Below are 22,134 nucleotides of genomic sequence, written 5' to 3' on the forward strand. Positions count from 1 at the left end.
TCAGCCTGGCTAAAAAGGAGTGTATTTGAGACTACCTGGAGGTAGAAAAGGGTCGAAATTTATTTGTTTACAAAGGTAAAAAAGAATTTCCTCTTTATTACAAAATACGTCCTTGAAATTATCATTATTTTTTTCGATGGATTGATTGCTTCTTGGTAGAATATTCTATTTATCTTCCGAGTCTGTTTTTCTAAAGAGAGATTGCAAAATAAGTGATATGTTTATTTCATAATATATATATATATATATATATATATATATATATATATATATATATATATATATAACTTCCTTGTTATGCTTTAGAGATTCCAAAATGATAAAAGACAATAATAAAAATATGTATATTTCTGTAAAATACATAAAGCGTTTACCAACAGATGACGGATGATAGCTATAAAGACTGCTGCGAAATCTACATTTTTATACTTGCCTTTTATACTTTTGAAACTTTTTTAGTATATATATATATTTATATACATATATATATATATATATATATATTTATATATATAAATATATATATATATATATATATACAGTATATATATATATATATATATATAAATGTATATATATATATATATATATATAAACTATAGAATCTTCTAAATTTGCTACATAGATATCATTTCTTTTAATTTGAGTATATTGTAAAGAATTATATAAAAATATATATAATACAAAATACTGTAAATATAAAAGAAGACGTATAAATTTGCATCATTGATCAGTGACTTTGATCATAACACTCACAGTGATGATTATTGCATTGAAGCGTGACGCTATTATTATTATTATTATTATTATTACTTGCTAAGCTACAACCCTAGTTGGAAAAGCAGGATGCTATAAGCCCAGGGGCTCCAACACGGAAAATAGCCCAGTGAAGAAAGGAAAACAGGTAAAATAAAATATCTTAAGAGTAACATCAAAATAAATATCGCCTATATAAACTATATAAACTTTAACAAAACAAGATGAAGAGAAATTAAATAGAATAGTGTGCCCGAGTGTACCCTCAAGCAAGAGAACTCTAACCCAAGAGAGTGAAAGACCATGGTACAGAGGCTATGACACTATCCAAGACTAGAGAACAATAGTTTGATTTCGGACGCACATACGAACCAGGGAATATTTGGCATAAATTAAACGTTCGTGGGTAATGGGAAAAAGCCGTAACCAGAGAGAAAAAACAAAAATATATTACATAAAAAATATAATAATTTAATCTTTAAACCTTTTGTTTATCATAATTATACATGAAAATAATAATAAATAGTCATAAAAAAAGGTTAAGCAAATGAGCCGTAACCAGAGAGAAAAACCAAAAATATATTATTACATAAAAAAATATAATAATTTAATCTTTAAAGCTTTTGTTTATCATAAATATATATGAAAATAATAATAAATAGTCATAAAAAAAGGTTAAAAAGACCATGCAATTCTGACTTGTTTTTTCTTTCGCGGGAGAAACTAGTTCAAACTGGTTTCAGTTTCGTAAGTGCCAATAATGGTACTAAATCTTACTAGATTTTCACGGAAACGGATGTGACAGATGGGATACAAAGCACAGTATCTATGAAATTTTGGATTTAAAGTCTTTTTTTATGTGGTTTATTATACTGACCTTGTAAATTTTGAAGTATCAACTCCCATATGTGTATATATTTATGTGTGTATATATATATATATATATATATACGTATATTCATATATATATATGTGTATATATATTTATATATATATAAATATATATATATATATATATATATTTATATATATGTGTATATATATATTATATATATATACATATATATATATATATATATACAGTATACACACACACATATATATATAAATATATATACGTATATATATAAATATATATGTATATATATCCATATATATATATATATATATATATAAATATATATATACGTATATATAAATATATATGTATATATATACATACATATATATATATATATACATACATACATATCACTCTAATTTCTCTCATGAAACACGCAATCAGATTACAAAAATAAATCTCAAAATTTGGAAAATAACTCATCATAACTATTACCGCAAATATACTTCAAAACAAGCAAACAAAACATTCTGCCTCTCTCTCCTTTAAGCGAACACACACACACACACACATACACACAAGCACACACACACACACACACAGACATAAACAAGACATAAAAAAATATTCAAGCATAAAAAGACCGTATTCTTCTGACCTTGAGTTCTCTCTCGATGATCCTCAACCATTTCCTTCTCTCGTCATCGTATCCATTGTTGTTCGTTGCGTAACCAAGCACGGGATCTGTCAAGCATAGACGGATATAGAAGGATATATATATATATATATATACATATATATATATATATATATATATTATACACTGTATACACACACACACACACATATATATATATATATATATTTATATATAATATATATTTATATATATATATATATATATAGGGGATAATTTTCTTATAGTTTTTTATTAAGAGATGATTTTGTATAATCAATACCTGAACTCAATAGCCAATGTTTAGAGATGCACACATACAAAGAAACAGATTTGACCTTTTTTAATGTAGGTGAATGGTTGGAGAAAATAATTCTAACCAATCAACTAGTAGGAAACTCTTCCGAGCCAAAAGGGCACCCCTGCAAGTCTGCGCAAATACGCCTCATTAAAAAAAAATGAGTATAGTTATCCAGCTCATCTTATTCAATCCCTTCAATTTCAACTTTTCCGATCAATTTTTTCCCCGGTATTTGCATTGTGGTAATAACATTAATACATATAGTTTATTTATTTCCTTTCCTTACCGGGCTATTTTTCCCTATTGGAGCCCTTGGGCTTACAGCATCGTGCTTTTCCAACTAGGGTTGTAGTTTAGCTAGTAGTAGTAGTAATATACATTCATATAGTCTAGTTATTTCCTTTCTTTACTGGGCTACTTTTCCCTATTGGAGCCTTTGGGCTTATAGCATCGTGCTTTTCCAACTAGGGTTGTAGTTTAGCTAGTAGTAGTAGTAATATACATTCATATAGTCTAGTTATTTCCTTTCTTTACTGGGCTACTTTTCCCTATTGGAGCCTTTGGGCTTATAGCATCGTGCTTTTCCAACTAGGGTTGTAGTTTAGCTAGTAATAATAATAATAATAATAATAATAATAATAATAATAATAATAATAAAAACCCAAATCAATTCTACTTGCATTGTATTCCTTAAGGTACATTAATTTCTTCCAACCTACAAAATAAAGAGCAAAGCTGATTGCTATATACTGTTGACTGTACAAATAAATACTATCATTTTCTTACAATTTACAAAATAGGGTTCTGGTAACCTATTAGAAACATACATGCATGGCAATCTGCTTGATGGGAGTTCGAGACCAGCTAAGTTCGATAATTTCTAATAAAAGCTAAAGTTGTCTGGTTTCAGTTCCAGTTTCATCAGAATAGATGCTCACCAGAACGTCAGCCGGGCAAGCTCAATCCCCCACTGTGGTGCCCAACCACAGCAGTGGCCTTCCCAGTAAACAGCTTAAACTCACAGTCCTGGGCGGGGATCGATCTGCCGCCATGCGAATGCTAGGCGAATGCGTTACCACTGTACTAGCCAGGAGGCTTGTGAGAAGGTGATAGGGGAGTTTTGGAAAGTCAATAATTCTACCTGCTGAGTCATGGCAAGCATTGCCTGGCCCTCCATGGTCCTAGCTTGGGTACTGATCATATGTTCATATGGTCAGTTGCAATGGCCTGTCCCTTGTCCCTGCTATTCATGAGGAACCTTTAAACAGCTTGATCAGACCCCTTGGATAACTTTCATAAAGCTGGTTATTTACAACAGTAAGTCATTCCTTTTTCATCACAGTATTTACTGTTTACCAAGGAAATAATTTATTTAAATAACACATAAAAGAATATTAACTTTTAAAAATTATTGTTATGGATACAAAGAACGCATCTGGTTCATGAGTAATCGACTAACGAAAGTGTTTGTGATGAAAATTTCTAATTGAGAGAGAGAGAGAGAGAGAGAGAGAGAGAGAGAGAGAGAGAGAGAAAGAGAGAGAGAGAGAGAGAAAGAGAGAGAGAGAGAGAGAGAGAGAATATTTTGATAGACATAAAGAATGAATTTGGTTCATGAGAAATCAACTAACAAAAGTATTTTTAATGAAAATTCTAATTGAGAGAGAGAGAGAGAGAGAGAGAGAGAGAGAGAGAGAGAATGAATTTGGTTCATGAGAAATCAACTAACAAAAGTATTTTTAATGAAAATTCTAATTGAGAGAGAGAGAGAGAGAGAGAGAGAGAGAGAGAGAGAATATTTCGATAGATATAAAGAATGAATTTGGTTCATGAGTAATCAACTAACTTAAGTGTTTGCAATGTAAATTCTAATTAAGAGAGAGAGAGAGAGAGAGAGAGAGAGAGAGAGAGAATATTTCGATAGATATAAAGAATGAATTTGGTTCATGAGTAATCAACTAACTAAAGTGTTTGCAATGTAAATTCTAATTGAGAGAGAGAGAGAGAGAGAGAGAGAGAGAGAGAGAGAGAGAATATTTCGATAGATATAAAGAATGAATTTGGTTCATGAGTAATCAACTAACTAAAGTGTTTGCAATGTAAATTCTAATTGAGAGAGAGAGAGAGAGAGAGAGAGAGAGAGAGAGAGAGAGAGAATATTTCGATAGATATAAAGAATGAATTTGGTTCATGAGTAATCAACTAACTAAAGTGTTTGCAATGTAAATTCTAATTGAGAGAGAGAGAGAGAGAGAGAGAGAGAGAGAGAGAGAGAAATGGAAATTTCCAATGCATTAAATTCGAGGAAAAACCCACTTGTTTTACCCCCTTAAGACTACCTGTGATACAACCTTCCAAACTTCCCTGTCTATCCAGGTATTTCCCTTTTGACGCCTCTTTCTATGAAAATAGTATATTTTATAGCCAATATATGAATTATCTGTTTTAATGTTGTTAATGTTTTTTTTTAATATTTCATTTTAATTATTCATTACTTCTCATATCGTTTATTTCTTTGTTTCCTTTCCTCATTGGGCTATTTTTACCTGTTGGAGCCCTTGGGCTTATAGCATCTCGCTTTTCCAATTAGGGTTGTAGCTTGGCTAGTAATAATAATAATAATGATGATATTAATAATAATAATAATAATAATGATAATTTTCTTTCCATCTTTCCTTGGCATATTTCATGACATGACCCATTAACTTACATGTCATTTTTCATGATGCGAAGGAACTACTTATAAATTGGTGTTATGAGATAACTAAATTCATGAAAATTAAACCACCATAAAGGATTAACTTGAAGACTGATGTTACAGTATTAATGTATTGTATAATATTTTCCTGTATCACTAAAGTAATCAAAGAGCTTTTAATTTAGTAGTAAGGAAGGGACAAGCAACATTACATCATTGTTTACTATACATTTTATTTTTATTGTATCATTTCATTAACCTCCTCTGGTAATTTTCCAGCTTCTCTATGTCCCAATGTAAAAAGACAGTTTATATGTGTCCCAATTAAAGACTTTGTTTAAATGTTTGTTTATATAAACAGGCATTGTTTACATATTCTTTTCATGTATATCTAAATAATTCTCTCTCGAAAAAACAAGTTAATATTGAAGAGATTTATTAAAACACTATGTCCTTTTGAAATACAGGTATTCCTAAGGAAAAAGGCCAACAGGTCACATAATATAGCATCTTGCTTTTCCATCTAGGGTTGTAGCTTGGCTAGTAATAATAATAATAAATAATCAGTTGTTGAAAAATATAAAGTGACGTACACAGAAAGCAATATCAGATAAAAAGAGGAATGGCATCTCTCCATTGCAACTTAGAAAATTATGAGCTATGTCAAAACTGATGAGCGTAATACAGTACTTTTGATTATTTATAATTTTACATTAAAAAGGGCAAATGTCTCTGGTGATAGGCACTACTGGTCAAAGCAGAATGATTGTCAAAAGAAAAATATCTTCTGGTGATCATTCAACCATTCATTTCACATAGATTTTTTTAAGTGAGAGTGGGGGAAACTTTATCGGAGAGAAAATGTCAGGTAGAAGGAGTTCCACAGGGTAGTGTGCTAAGTGTAACTCCATTTGCACTAACAATGAATGGGTCTGAATTATAACTATCATTGCTTGGAGAAACCAAGTGATTAGTTAAGAGCAATCTAGTTGAAATGATGAAGATGCCAGGTGGTTGTTTTATATCCAGACAGGATATAAATATTGTAGAACAAATCTGAAAAATATCGGAAAAGTTCCTGCCTGGCGATTGCTAAACCGGGGTTAGAGTCCCAATCAAGCTCAAAAGTTTCTTGTAGTGTCTGCAACCTCACCATCCTTATGAGCTGAGGATGAGTTGTTTGTGGGAGCCTATAGGTCTACTTGCTGAGTCATCAGCAGCCATTTCCTGGTCCTAACTTGGGTGGAGAGGGGTTTAGGCACTGATCATAAGTATAGTATACAGTATTACTGTATGGACACGAGTCATGGTATGACAATGAAAATATCTCCAACAGATTTTGTAGATTTGAGAACAAAGCCCTTAGTAAGATATTGGGAGTTAAATAGCAGGACAGGATTAGATATGAAACTAAGAGAGATTATTCGAGTGTCATATGTGGATGAGATCATGGTGCGGGGGTAGATGGAGATGGTTTGGGAATGCTCTTCGCACTCCCAAGAGAGATTACTTCACCAAACTTTCAACTAGGCTCTATAAGGGACTAGAAGAGTTGGAAGACCCAAGCCTTCATGGCTGAGGACTATGAAACGCGAATTGGGAAATGATGAATGGAGAAGTATTGAATTAAAAGGTCAAGATAGAGATGACTGGCGAAATCTAACCGAGGCCCTTTGCATCAATAGACGAAGGAGATGAGGATATTGTCATATGTCCAAACAACCACTAATTAAGTTCGATTTATGGATTCGGGTTATAAATCCTCATACAAGAGGCCCAAAAAAACAACCCGAGTCTTAAGATTTGTCAATTACAGAGCCACTGGACTACTGTTCTTCCTTGATCAGTTCTCTGACTGATCTTAACAATTTTGTTTTTATTCTTTATGATCATTATAAAGAGCCCACGTTATATATATCCTACAATATTCACTGTTTGATCCGAATATTTTCATAATATTGCATCTATTATCATGTTCTTGACAGTAGAGTAATAAATACATGTATTGTATATAATCATTACTAGCTAAGCTACAATCCTAGTTGGAAGAGCAAGATGCTATAAGCCCAAGGGTTCCAAAAGGGATTACAGCCCAGTGAGGAAGGGAAACAAGGAACCAGATAAAATAGTGTGCCTGAGTGTACCATCAAGCAAGAGAACACTATCCCAAGACAGTGGAAGGCTATGGTACAGAGGCTATGGCACTACCAAAGACTAGAGAACAATGGTTTGGTTTTGAAGTGTCCTAGAAGAGCTGCTTATGTGATTAATCATTAGACATTTTATGAAGAACAATATTAAAATGTATGATGCATAATTATAAACATCAAATCTGAAATATATTCATGCATGTTTAGCATTAATATTTCCCTCTTATGCCAAAGCTTGGAAGTACCATATCCACAGTTTCCTTATGTTCAAATATTTTTATCTATCAAGATGTGGGCCTCTTGTCTCTTTGGAGTAGACCCTCTGTTCTTACCCTCATTCTTCTTGCTCTCCTTCGGCCCTGATTTGCACGTATATAATAATGTGTGTGTAAATAATAGTGGATGGTATTGCAATAATACAGTACTGTACTTATAACAGTTATATATTTTCTCTTCAAAATATAATTCCAATGTCATAACTTTCTAATTTGTTTCTGTAAATATTATAGACCTTACCAATGAAAAATAAATCGTATGCACTTTTAAATGGTACATGTATGTACAATTCAATATAAATTCCGGATGAAGACTTCTGTTACAAGAGTGTAATTATAGCAACCATATTAAGATTCTTTCTTTTTTTCTTTAAAAATCTAATACAGCATTGTTAGTAGAGTAGTTATAACACTATAAGTTTCTGTTTTGTTTTGAAGCTTTTTAAAACAAGATAAACTAACATCAGTTATCAGTAGAGGGTACAGTCATCAGTGTTCTGGCCACGAGGGATAAAAATTACTCGGCAAGCACTAAACGTCGGACATCTTCCAAAAAAAACACAAAAAACACAGAGCAAAACAAAACACGTCTGACTAACGCAAGTGCTGAGGAGGAATGAAGACGGGGGTTGGGGAGATGTAGGGGGTAGAGAGGGGGTATGTTGATGAAGGAGAGGTCTAATTGGTGAGGGATCTATGGTCGTGGTTCAATCACGCCCCAGTTTTCTATACAGACACTCAAAGAGTGAGCGAGCTAGGTTTATTTCTGGCATTCCATGCATCTCTTTTTCTCTGGTATATTCAGCAATAACTATGCATTAGAAATAGTGCTAGAGGAGCATTTCACTGGGCGACACAGGTCCCTCGCCCAGAAATAGATTTTTCCTTCGTCAAAATCCCTTTTTTAACTATGAAAATAATTTTGAGGTGAAAATTATCTTATTGAAATGTTCTTACATGATCGTAAGTTTGAAGAGCATTTTCTAGAATATAAAAAGGATGTGATTTTAGCTTAATAAATAAAGTTGGAATTGAATAAATTCTGATAATCTCATATCTTATTTACAAGAATATTTCTGGGTCGACCTGTGACGGCCGGCGAAAAAGTCCTTCTTTGTACTTTTTCTGATATAAATCTTCCAAATATACCAGAGAAAATTAAAAGCATGGAATGCAGAGGTTACAACCCTCGCGCGAGCACCTTGTTGGTGTCGTATATCTAACAAGGGCGTTTGTAAAACACTATTCACAGGCTGTCTTCCATTTAGATAATCCCTTCATCAAAGGGGGAGGGCCGTGACAGGCCCTAGAGAATACAGTTGGGTTACCCTACCGACACCTACCACTCGCGCTCACCAGGTCATCCTTCTGCAAGAACATATGGCTTGGCAAGGAAAGGGTGGGTCCGTACAAAAATAATCGGGAAGGGTTTCGCCGGGCGTCACAGGTCTCTCCCCAGAAATAGATTTTTCCTTCGTCAAAATCCCTTTTCTAGGTCGACCTGTGACGGCCAGCGAAAAATGTTATTTTTATTAGTAAAATAAATTTTTGAATATACTTACCCGATAATCATGTAGCTGTCAACTCCGTTGCCCGACAGAATTCTATGGAGGGATACGCCAGCTATCACAATACTAGAAGGGGGTGTACTTACCAGCGCCACCTGTGGCCAGGTACTATAGTACTTCTTGTTGACACCTCCTCAATTTTTCCTCGGTCCACTGGTTCTCTATGGGGAGGAAGGGAGGGTCGATTAAATCATGATTATCGGGTAAGTATATTCAAAAATTTATTTTACTAATAAAAATAACATTTTTCAATATTAAACTTACCCGATAATCATGTACTGTAGCTGATTCACACCCAGGGGGGTGGGTGAAAACCAGTGTACAAGATTAAAGGATAGCTAAGTATCCCATATTTCATATAACAGTTATCTCAAATAACAATGAAATAATAAGTACCTGGTAAGGAAGTCGAATTGAACCGTTACTCTGCCTCTTTTTTAAGTTCGTCTTCCTTACTGAGCGCAGCGTTCCTCTTGGAGGCTGAATCAACTCAAAGGTGCTAAAGTATATAGGGCTGCAACCCCTACTAAAGGACCTCTACATAACCTCTAACCCAGGCGCTTCTCAAGAATGAATTGACCACCCGCCAAATCAAAAGGATGCGGAAGGCTTCTTAGCCTACCGTAACAACCATAAAAACAACAATAAAAGCATTCAAGAGAAAGGTTAAAAAAGGTTATGGGATTAAGGGAATGTAGTGGCTGAGCCCTCACCTACTACTGCACTCGCTGCTACGAATGGTCCCAGGGTGTAGCAGTTCTCGTAAAGAGACTGGACATCTTTAAGATAAAATGATGCAAACACTGACTTGCTCCTCCAATAGGTTTCATCCATTATGCTCTGCAGAGAACGGTTTTTATTAAAGGCCATCGAAGTAGCTACGGCTCTTACTTCGTGGGTCCTTACCTTCAGCAATGCAAGGTCTTCCTCCTTTAAGTGAGAATGGGCTTCTCTAATCAGAAGCCTTATATAATACGAAACCCCGTTCTTGGACATGGGCCTCGAAGGTTTCTTGATGGCACACCATAAGGCTTCTGACTGTCCTCGAATAGGTTTAGACCTATTAAGATAATACTTGAGAGCTCTGACAGGGCAAAGAACTCTCTCTAGTTCGTTACCTACCATGTTGGAGAGACTAGGTATTTCAAACGATCTAGGCCAAGGACGTGAAGGAAGTTCGTTCTTTGCTAGGAATCCGAGCTGAAAAGAACATGTTGCAGATTCGGTCGTGAAACCAATGTTCTTGCTGAAGGCATGAACCTCACTGACTCTCTTAGCTGTTGCAAGGCAGACGAGAAAAAGAGTCTTGAGGGTAAGGTCCTTGAAGGAAGCTGACTGGAGAGGTTCGAACCTAGGTGACATAAGGAACCTTAAGACTACGTCTAGGTTCCAGCCTGGAGTGGATAGACGACGCTCTTTAGACGTCTCAAAAGACTTAAGGATGTCTTGAAGGTCCTTGTTGGAAGAAAGGTCCAAACCTCTGTGGCGGAGAACTGAAGCCAACATACTCCTATACCCTTTAATCGTAGGGGCTGAAAGGGATCTCTCATTCCTAAGGTGTAAAAGGAAGTCAGCTATTTGGGTCACAGAGGTATTGGTAGAGGATACTGAATTGGCTCTACACCAGCTCCGGAAGACTTCCCACTTAGATTGGTAGACTCTACGAGTGGAAACCCTTCTTGCTCTGGCAATCGCACTGGCTGCCTCCTTCGAAAAGCCTCTAGCTCTAGCGAATCTTTCGACAGTCTGAAGGCAGTCAGCCGAAGAGCGTGGAGGTTTGGGTGCAACCTGTCTACGTGAGGTTGACGTAGAAGGTCCACTCTTAGAGGTAGAGTCCTGGGGATGTCGACTAGCCATTGAAGTACCTCTGTGAACCATTCTCTTGCAGGCCAAAGGGGAGCAACCAGCGTCAGCCGTGTCCCTTCGTGCGAGATGAATTTCTGCAGAACTTTGTTTATTATCTTGAACGGTGGGAATGCGTAAAGGTCGAGATGGGACCAGTTCAGTAGAAAAGCATCCACATGAACTGCTGCAGGGTCTGGAACTGGGGAACAGTACAGCGGAAGTCTCTTGGTTATGGAGGTGGCAAACAGATCTATGGTAGGTTGACCCCACAAGGTCCAAAGTCTGTTGCACACACTCTTGTGGAGGGTCCATTCCGTGGGAATGACCTGATTCCTTCTGCTTAGGCGATCTGCTGAGACGTTCATATTGCCCTGAATGAACCTCGTGACTAAAGTGAGGTTTTGACTTCTTGACCAAATGAGGAGGTCCCTTGCGATCTCGTATAGGCTCCTCGAATGGGTCCCTCCTTGCTTGGAAATGTAAGCCAAGGCTGTGGTGTTGTCTGAGTTCACCTCCACCACTTTGCCTAGCAGGAGGGACTTGAAGTTCAGCAGGGCTAAATGAACTGCTAGTAGCTCCTTGCAGTTGATGTGGAGCGTTCCCTGTTCCTCGTTCCATGTTCCCGAGCATTCCTGTCCGTTCAAGGTTGCACCCCAGCCCGAGTCCGATGCATCTGAGAAGAGATGAAGATTGGGGGTCTGAATAGCCAACGATAGGCCCTCCCTGAGAAGGAGATTGTGCTTCCACCACAAGAGAGTGGTCTTCATCTCTTTGGTGACTGGGATAGAGACTGCTTCGAGAGTCAAACCCTTGTCCCAATGAGCTGCAAGATGGAATTGAAGAGGGCGGAGGTGGAGTCTCCCTAGCTCGACGAACAGGGCCAGTGATGAAAGGGTCCCTGTGAGACTCATCCACTGTCTCACCGAGCAACTGCTCCTCTTCAGCATGCTCATGATGCACTCTAGGGCTTGGCTTATCCTGGGGGCCGATGGAAAAGCCCGAAAATCCTGACTCCGAATCTCCATTCCCAGGTACACAATGGATTGGGAGGGAATGAGCTGAGACTTTTCTGTGTTGACTAACAGACCCAGTTCTCTGATTAAGTCCAAAGTCCAGTTGAGACTCTCCAGACAGCGACGACTCGTGGAGGCTCTCAACAGCCAGTCGTCTAAGTAGAGGGAGGCTCTGATGTCCGATAAGTGGAGGAATTTTGCTATATTCCTCATCAGATGCGTGAACACCATAGGAGCTGTGCTTAGGCCAAAACACAGGGCTTGGAATTGGTAGACAACCATTCCAAAAACGAATCTCAGGAAAGGTTGGGAGTCTGGATGAATAGGAACGTGAAAGTAGGCATCTTTCAAGTCCAACGAGACCATCCAGTCCTCCTGCCTGACCGCTGCTAGGACCGACTTCGTCGTCTCCATCGTGAACGTCTGCTTGGTGACATACGCATTGAGCGCGTTGACGTCCAGCACCGGTCTCCAACCTCCTGTCTTCTTGGCCACCAGAAAGAGACGGTTGTAGAAGCCCGGGGATTGATGGTCCCGGACTATAACCACTGCCTTCTTCTGCACAAGTAGCGACACCTCCTGGTGCAACGCTAGCCTCTTGTCCTCTTCTTTGTAGTTGGGAGAGAGGTTGATGGGAGATGTGGTCAGAGGGGGTTTGAGGCAGAATGGAATCCTGTAACCCTCCCTCAGCCAACTGAGACTGGGCGTCTGCACCTCTCTTTTCCCAAGCTTGCCAGAAGCTCTTGAGTCTGGCTCCTACTGCTGTCTGGAGATGCGGAGATTCAGTTTTTTCCTTTAGAGGCCTTGGAGCCTTTCCTAGACTTGCTCCTGGAAGAGTCTGGACGGGAGCTTCCTCGGCTGGGGGCTCTACCACGAAAGGGCGGTATGAACCTCGTAGCAGGAGTATCAGCCACTGGGGTGCGATAAGTCCTGGGGACAGAGGTAGCAACCTTAGACTTACGAGCCGATGAGGCTACAAGATCATGTGTGTCCTTTTGTATCAGGGCAGCAGACAAGTCCTTAACCAGCTCTTCGGGGAAGAGGAACTTCGAGAGCGGAGCGAAAAGGAGTTGTGACCTTTGACAAGGTGTAATGCTGGAGGAAAGGAAGGTACAAAGCTGTTCCCTTTTCTTAAGAACCCCTGATACAAACATCGACGCAAGCTCGCCAGATCCATCTCTAATGGCCTTATCCATGCAGGACATTAATAGCATGGCAGAATCCTTGTCCGCAGGGGAGGTCTTCTTGCTGAGGGCCCCCAGGCACCAGTCTAGAAAGTTGAACATCTCAAATGCTCTAAAAACTCCCTTCAGGAAGTGATCAAGGTCTGAGAAGGTCCAGCAAACCTTAGAGCGCCTCATTGCAGTTCTACGAGGCGAGTCTACCAGACTTGAGAAGTCAGCCTGGGCAGAGGCAGGTACTCCCAAGCCTGGTTCCCCTCCTGTGGCATACCAAACGCTCGCTTTAGAAGTGAGCTTAGTCGGAGGAAACATGAAAGAAGTCTTGCCAAGGTGTTGCTTAGTCTGCAGCCACTCCCTTAAGATCCTTAACGCTCTCTTAGAGGACCTTGCTAGGACTAGCTTAGTATAGGTCGACTTAGCTGGCTGCATGCCCAGCGAAAACTCAGACGGTGGAGAGCGGGGAATAGCAGAGACAAAGTGGTCTGGGTATACCTCCCTAAGCAGAGCCAAGACCTTACGAAAGTCAATAGACTGTGGAGAAGGCTTGGATTCATCCACGTCTGATGAGGGATCCAGGTGTGCCGCCTCATCATCAGACGCCTCATCACCAGAGTGTAGCGAAGAGATCGGACAGGTATGCTGAACAGCAGAGTCAGTACGAGTTGGAACATCAATAATAGTGGTTTCCTCTTCAAGACTCTGTTGAGGGAACACCTGAGGCTCAGACTGCAAAGGCTGAACAAAAGCAGAAGCAGAAGGAAGGCGCATGGGTGGAGGAGGCTGACTCCTGGCATGAGTGGCTGAACTCAAGGGTTGAGCTTGCTGAGAGGTTGGCGGAAGCGGAGTAGTAAGTTCCTGTTCCTGTGGTGTGAGCGGAGAGCGATGAGATAGAGGCTGCGCAGAACAAAGTAAATGTCTCGCCAGTTGAGGCTCCTGAGGCGCAAGGCTAAGGTGTTGTGGTGCTTGCCTAGAGGAGGGTTGAGCTCGCTGCAGCGAGAGCTGAGGAGACTGACTCATGGTTGGGAGAGGTTGTTGTACCTCGACTGAGTGTTGCATCACTGGTGGAGCAGCAAGTGGAAGCGGAGGAAGAGGGGTATAAGCCTCCTGATCCCATTGCTGAGGTTGCCTTAAGGAAGGCGGAGGCTGAACACCACTGGGAACAGTAAACTCAGAACGTGGCTCAACATCGTACGCCTGGCAGGTGGTACTGCGGTCAGGCGGAGCGAGCGCAGGCGGAGCGAGCGCAGGCGGAGCGAGCGCAGGCGGAGCAAGTGCAGGCGGAGGCGGAGGCGCAACCTTCTCAGCTCGACACTCACGCATCAAGACCGAAAGTTGTGACTGCATGGACTGCAGAAGAGACAACTTGGGGTCGGCAGACACTACGGTCTGCTGAGGCAAAGCCTGAACAGCAGAGATCTGTTGCGGCAGAACCTTACTCCTCTTGGGCGGAGTGCAGTCGACTGATGACTGAGGCGAGTCAGAGCTGAGCCAATGACTGCAGCCCGGTTGAGCGCTCGCGTACTGGACTCTGCGTTTGAGTGGTCTAGAGACCTGAGTCCAGCGTTTCTTCCCTGACAATTGATCAGCGGACGAGTAAAAGACGGGCTCAATCGTCTGCAGGTGGGAGTGACGGTCTCTGGAAGACACGCCCGCAACCACCGAGGATACTTCTGTGCGCCGATCAAGGCCTGCCGAACCCTTTTGCCCTTCGACATTGCTTCTCCCCTGGGCATGGGAGCTTGCAAGAGGTCTCGGACTGGGAGGACGACTGGCGCGCACAGAAGTATCCTCACGCACCACACTGACACTGACACTAGCACTTGGCACTGCACTGACACTAGCACTCGTCACAGCACTGGCACTAATACCACCCACTGCACTCTTGACCTTAAGCTCCTTGACTTCGGCCATAAGAGACTTATGATCGCTAACCACTGACTCTACTTTATCGCCTAAGGCCTGAATAGCACGCAACACAACAGACATATCAGGCTGAGGGCAAATAGTAGGTTCGGGGGTAGCCACTACAGGGGTAGGAAAAGGTAGGGGATCATGAGGTGAGGAAAAAAGTGAAGAGTGAGAAGAACTCCTCCTAACTCTGCCTCTCTCTAACTTAGTTGAATATTTCAAAAGACGGACAAAATCAAGTTCCGAAAGTCCGGCGCATTCCTCACATCGATTTTCTAACTGACAGGGCCTATCCCTACAGTCAGAACAAGCGGTGTGAGGATCTACCGAGGCCTTCGGAATACGCCTATTGCAAGACCTACATCGCCTATGGGTGGGGGCTTGCGAAATGTCAGACATCTTGAATCCAAAGAGTTAGCCAAGTGGGGCTCCAAAATCAAGCAAAAGATCGTTAACCGTTAATCAGGACTATATAAAAGCTATCTAAGCTAATATAAGAAGGTTTCCAGTAAAGCGACAGCCGAAATCTGAGAGAATACTTCACCAAAAGCCGTGAAAATACTCGAAGATCATAAGCGTATCCCAGAACGTCTTGCCGGAAGCACGACAGAGGAAAAATTGAGGAGGTGTCAACAAGAAGTACTATAGTACCTGGCCACAGGTGGCGCTGGTAAGTACACCCCCTTCTAGTATTGTGATAGCTGGCGTATCCCTCCATAGAATTCTGTCGGGCAACGGAGTTGACAGCTACATGATTATCGGGTAAGTTTAATATTGAAAAAGTACCAGAGAATGCCTTCCAAGCCCAATAAATTAATAACATAATGAGGAGAATACAATCACCATGTACGACAATACTATGATATAATAAAGTAATCGTTACCAACCAGCCAAATGACATAGGGAACGTAAGGTTAAATAATAATGATGACAAGGAACCAACTGAGTGTCGAATCGCAAAAGGCATCAAACCTTACATGTCTAAGTATATCTAAACATTAAAGGAACAGTAACTACAATAACAGTTAAACCATAGGAATTAAACATGGCAAATATCATAGGGCTAACGAACTACCAAGGAGAGCGGCGACGTGGTGTGAGTGGCGGGTAGGAGGGAGAAGAGAAGAGATGGAAGAAAGGAAGAAGAGGAGATTAATGGGGAGGGATAAGGCTCCCCTCTGCCATCGTCGGTATTTAAGGGCCTGTAAGATCTTTAGATATTGGCGTTTGACAACCATAGGGGATTTCCAACCCGTATATTTTTTTAAATCAGCAAAGGCCGGGCGTCACAGGTCTCTCCCCAGAAATAGATTTTTCCTTCGTCAAAATCCCTTAATAACTTGATCATATAATATGCCCAACTTTACCCATTTCTTTGTTATCCATAAAAAGCATTCAAAGGATAAATTCATCAATCTCTTGGGATAGAGAGAGGAATTTGTAAGGATGATTTGTAACTGTAGATAGGTGAATTATTGTGTAACTTCTTAATGATATTTACTTAGCCAGCCATATCCAGTTGAATCAGTGGATGAGGGTAGACTAAACAGTAGTGCTTCAAGTTAGGCGTAACTTTGGACACTAGCGTACACACATCTGGCAGTAATTTTAGACTTCTGGATGCTTTTTCAACATTATAGATGCTGTCTGAACAAAGATCTGACAGTAATTTCTGGGTTATGAGAATTGCATAGCCTGTGGGCAAATATTTTGTGACATATGGACATTTTTCGCGGGCAAATGCTATGAGCAGAAAGTAATCCCTCAATGTCCATATGCACTGTTTACGGTGTTTTCACCCAGTTAAGGCTTCCACAGGACTAGCAGCAAATATATTTACTAACGCTGCAATAGCTAGTTTTTGTGTCATAAAAAAGTAGTCCTCTCTGGAAAGGTTCATTGTGAAAATTGAACATAAATGTATAAAAAGAACACCAAGTGTTCATAAAGAGTAAATTAAGTAATTCATTTGTTGATAGTGAACATCATTTAAGAGAAAAAAAACACCAATATTTTACCAGAATTTCTAATGGAGGAAGATTCTCCTTCAAAGCAGTAACCTCTTCTTCTCACTCTCTAGTCACCCTCACACAAACCATGACTCTCCTCACATGTAAAGTGATAATTAATCAATTATTTCTATTATTCATTGTGTATTCATTTTCATTAATTTCTGATGTTAGAGGTTATAGTTTGTACAATAAATACCATTACAAAACCTTTAAAAGATCAAGTGCATTTTTGTATTCATGGACGCATGGAACTCAAGTGAATTTCCTTTATTTCTTATGGGAAAAATTGTCTTAGGAAACGAGCATTTCATACTCAAAAGAAACTGTACAGATAATGTAGACTAAATGAGTATATTATCCTATGGTATCCAAACCAGATCCGAACGGATGGAATGGAAACCTAATATTGGAACATACAACTAACTCTGGTTATGAATATCATTATCATTACTAGTCAAGCTAGAACCCTAATTAGGAAAGCTGCTTGGTACAAGACAAAGGGCTCCAACAGGGAAAGTAGACCAGTGCGGTAGGGAAATAGAAAAATATCAAATAAACTACAGTATATGAGAAATAATGAAAAACAATACATGATATTTTAAGATCATCAACAACATTAATATAGATGTCATATCTAAATTATGAAATAAAATAATTCTGCCCGACCAACAGAATAGCATTTGCACCAGTATGCACTTTTACTAATTCAGCCACCAGATTAGAAACATCATTAGTACTACTACTACCCAGTTTAAGAACAGGTTTGACAAACTGATTGACACATTCCTCTGATCATTTCTTTTGTTTCCATTTATGAATTTGGGCCACGTGGCTAGGCAATGGCTCAAGGAGGTCCTTCAACATCAATGACAAACTAATGAAAACCTTATAATTCAACAATGAAGTAAAAGCTCAGCGAGGTTAGACAGCAAGAAGGAAGAAAGGAAACAAGGACACAGAAAAAGTAGATCCAATAACGAGTCAACTGTTCATGTGTCTTAAAAGAAAATTTACTCAGCTTATTTAATACAACTTTCATTTTCTATCTCTGTTGATTCCTTTGTTAGTTACGATACAAAAAGACAACATAAGTAAGTTGACGTGTGACGCAATTGCTCAACGTATAAAAATTTGGTCAAGAGACCGACAGTAAATTTGTCATGATCGGGATTATCAGAGGGTTAAGTAATGCATACAGTGTGTCATGAGTCTTTAAGGATTGGATTTATTTATTAGGGAAGACGGCCAAGTACTGGGAAGACCATTCAGCTCAGAAAGAGCACAGTAATCCATGTAACTTCCTTTAAATATGAGCCAGTATTGCCTCTCCCCACATTATCATTATTATTAGATAAGTTAGAACCCTTCATTGAAAACCAAGATGCTATAAGCCATGAGGCTCCAACAGGAAAAATAGCCCAATGAGAAAAGGAAGTAAATAAACTACAAGAGAAGTAATGAACAGTTTAAATTACACATTTTAAGAACAGGTAACATCAAGATAGATCTTTCCTATACAAACTACAGAGACTTATGTCAGCCTGTTCAACATAAAAAACATTTACTGCAAGTTTGAACTTTTGAAGTTTCCCCGATTCAACAACCTGTATTGTGTTGCCTCTACCCAGATAGAGGAGGAGTGTTTTGTTTGGTTCCTTTGACATTCGAGGCATTCATTACAGCCTATATTTTGAGAAGCTGTAATTATTCTTTTTACCTGTTCCAATTAGCTCTTCATCAGATCTTAAGGGTCCAAAAGACCTTTATTAATGTTCCAAATTCCGATAATTTCCTAAAACTGAGGAAGGAATTCTTCAGTTCACTTTGAGAATAAGGAATCTAGACAAATTTCTTAAGTGTACCTTTAGAATACGGTCCTCAACTTGCTAATATTCAGACATACAGAAACCCCAAAATCTTAAATCTCAGATATATCAAAAGTTTGTATACTGTAATAAGATACTTTACTTACTTTAAGGGCTGCTTATTGGTCCTGTACAGCAGGGGAACTCTGCTCTCTACAGGACCTCCATGGTTGTTTTATGATGTTCATTCGGGAGTATTTAACATTTCACAAAGCGTATTGCTCGCTGACTGTTAGATCATCACTATTGAAACACTTGCAAAATAAGTCGTTCAGTTTCTTCTTGAAAACCTTAATATCTTCAATTATTTGGATGTCTCGTGGGAGCTTATTGTATAGTCTCAGGGCAGCATATTTAAAGGCTCTGGACCTACAGTAGACATGTATCTAGGTTTTAATGGTTCAAAACCATCTGTAACTATTCTGGTGTCAGGACGATTTGTTGGTTGCAAAATAAAGTATGTAGCAATTCTCTTAGATGTTTCGGACGACCGGTTCTGATAGCTTGGTGGGTTATTGTACATATTTTAAACTCAATTCTCGCTTTAATCGGCAGCTAATGTAGATCGATTAGTATAAGAGTGATCCTTTCTCTCGGAGGGACACCTTTTATCAGTCTTGCTCCTCAGCTTATTATGTTTTGTAATTTCTTGAGTTGTACTTTTGGTAGATTGTAATAGATGGAGTTACAGTAGTCAATTCTGGTAATTACACAGTTAATCACAAGTTTCTTTACAGAATATTCATCCAGATACTGTAATAAAACAATATACCATTTAGTACAATAAGCAAAATGACATTTGCAGTAACCTATTTATTTCACATGAAACTTTGCTATTTTTTTACCTTTCTAAAAGGAAATTGTAGGCATGGGAGTCAGGCTAGGCATATCCTAAGCCAAAATGTAAAAAAATTTGACTTACAAACCCTTTTTGGAACCTAATTGGATCTAGTTTGGATATCCTCAATTAGATGTGATGGGTGTGGATACCATAACCCTATTTGCAACTGCATGCCTCTGTAGCTGTTCACCATTCTGGTTTCAAGTCATCATCATCATCTCCTCCTACGGCTATTACCGCAAAGGGCCTCTGTTAGATTTTGCCAGTCGTTTCTATCTTGAGCTTTTAAATCAATAGTTCTCCATTCATCATCTACACGCTTCATAGTCCTCAGCCATGTAGATCTGGGTCTTCCAACTCTTCTAGTGCCTTGTGGAGCCCAGTTGAAAGTTTGGTGAACTAATCTCTCTTGGGCAGTGCGAAGTAAACAAATATTTTTCTAACCTCGCTTTTAAACAATTTCAAATGGGATGTCTGAACACAGCCTTTTCAGTAGCCAGTTTGGGTTTGGATTATGAAATCTAGGCCTCAAGCTAAACACTGGGTATTCGAGAGCCATTCAGCGCTATATGGTAAAAATTAATCAACCGTATCCGTACGCTCGCACCATTTGGTATAATTTCAACCTGCAAAACCAATCACACCACTTTCATATAATTAAATCTAAATGTGAAATAAAGAAAATTAAATATGAAAATTAATAAAATTAATCAAATCTTGTGATAAAAACCAATACTCTCAAAAAATTCAAGTTAAGGGTACAGTATTACAATTTTTCCCCAGTATATCTCTTGAAGGTTCGTCCTGGAGTGAATATGTTCTTTTCATCAACCAAGTACATGATTACTTATGGTAACTACATAGTCTTCGATCTTCACAAGGTAGCCAACGACGATAAAAGTTGTCTTGTCGCAATTGTTGACTATCCTTGCAGAACGTATGAATGTAAACCTTACATTCAGTGACTCACAGGTCATTAATCCAATGACATAAGACTTAACACTTGTCTGCATCAAGCATTCTAATTTACGCTGTCCAACTTCTGTCTATTATATCAAGCATGGAATTTTAAGCTGGTTGATTTCTTAGCAGTGATGAAATATATATCAAAGAATATGGAAGGAAACAGTAAAATGAGATAGATTGAAAGAGGGCAGTGATGATCACATACTGTTTATCAAAGAATATGGAAGGAAACAGCAAAAGAAAGAAAAAGAAAGAAAAAAAAAGAAAAAAAAACACACAGATCCAATCTTTGACAAAGTGACAGGAAGTGGCTTCAGTAGAGTTGAGCAGGGTTAACTCAGTTGAATTGTTTGTCGAACCCGGTTGTCAAACCTGCTTATCAAACGGTTCAAAGAGGTGGAGTTCGCCGCTAATGCATAAGGTTTTGTGGATAATGAAGCTCCGCCCACAAAAGTTAGGCTAGAACACACTTTCTTCGAACTGTTCGAAGAACGTGTTCAACAACAATATACCCCGTACACACGTTCGAACATCACTTCAAACACTCAACTGTCGAACTGTGTTCGTCAAACTGTTTGACTGTGTAAACCCGCCTTTAGACTCCTGCTGAAAAAAAAAAAAAAAAAAAAAAAAAAAAAAAAAAAAAAAAAAAAAAAAAAAAAAAAAAAAAAAAACTATTCTAAGACTTATGTCAATTTTTTTTTTTTTGCACAACTAGACTTCCCTTATAGCAAATAATCAGGCCAACAGGAATGGGAGAAGTTTCCAAAATACAAATTAAACGCATAGTCCAGAATTACAGACATATGAGGAATTTGTCACATGTCCAAATTCCCATGTGTTAAAACATGGTGTTTATGGCAAAACATTTTCAATGACTTCCATGATTTCAATGGACACTGAGTGCAAATATTTGGAAAAAGTTAGAGAGACTTCCTACAGTTCAATTTATATTAATAAAAACTGTAACCTCAGATTAAACTGCAATGTATAGGGCAATACTTATTGGACCTATGAGGCTTAAATAATAAATAATAAAAATAATAATAATAATAAACTAGTAGTACCAGCCAAACTCAGCTGAATCCCTCGTCTGGCTGGGAGGAGGAGAGAGAGGAAAGGTCCCCCTTCGTTCCTTGCTTGATGTTGGCAACCCCCCAAAATTGGGGGAAGTGCCTTGGTAAATAGGTAGATAGAATAATAATAATAATAATAATAATAATAATAATAATAAACCA

At 38.8% G+C, this 22,134-nt stretch overlaps 1 protein-coding gene across 1 annotated transcript in view; it reads right to left on the reverse strand.

Annotated features, from left to right (window-relative positions):
- Window positions 1-2,255: 2,255 nt before the first annotated feature.
- The window catches only part of LOC137627921 (uncharacterized), a 71,916-nt gene continuing 52,037 nt past the window's right edge, over window positions 2,256-22,134 (reverse strand). Inside the window, exon 6 of the mRNA XM_068359375.1 lies at window positions 2,256-2,341. Within this exon, the coding sequence (XP_068215476.1) occupies window positions 2,279-2,341 (63 nt within the window). The 3' untranslated portion in view covers window positions 2,256-2,278. The remainder of the gene's footprint in view (window positions 2,342-22,134) is intronic.

The sequence above is a fragment of the Palaemon carinicauda genome, chromosome 35 (assembly GCF_036898095.1).
Source record: "Palaemon carinicauda isolate YSFRI2023 chromosome 35, ASM3689809v2, whole genome shotgun sequence".
In the NCBI taxonomy this organism is placed as follows: Eukaryota; Metazoa; Arthropoda; class Malacostraca; order Decapoda; family Palaemonidae; genus Palaemon; species Palaemon carinicauda.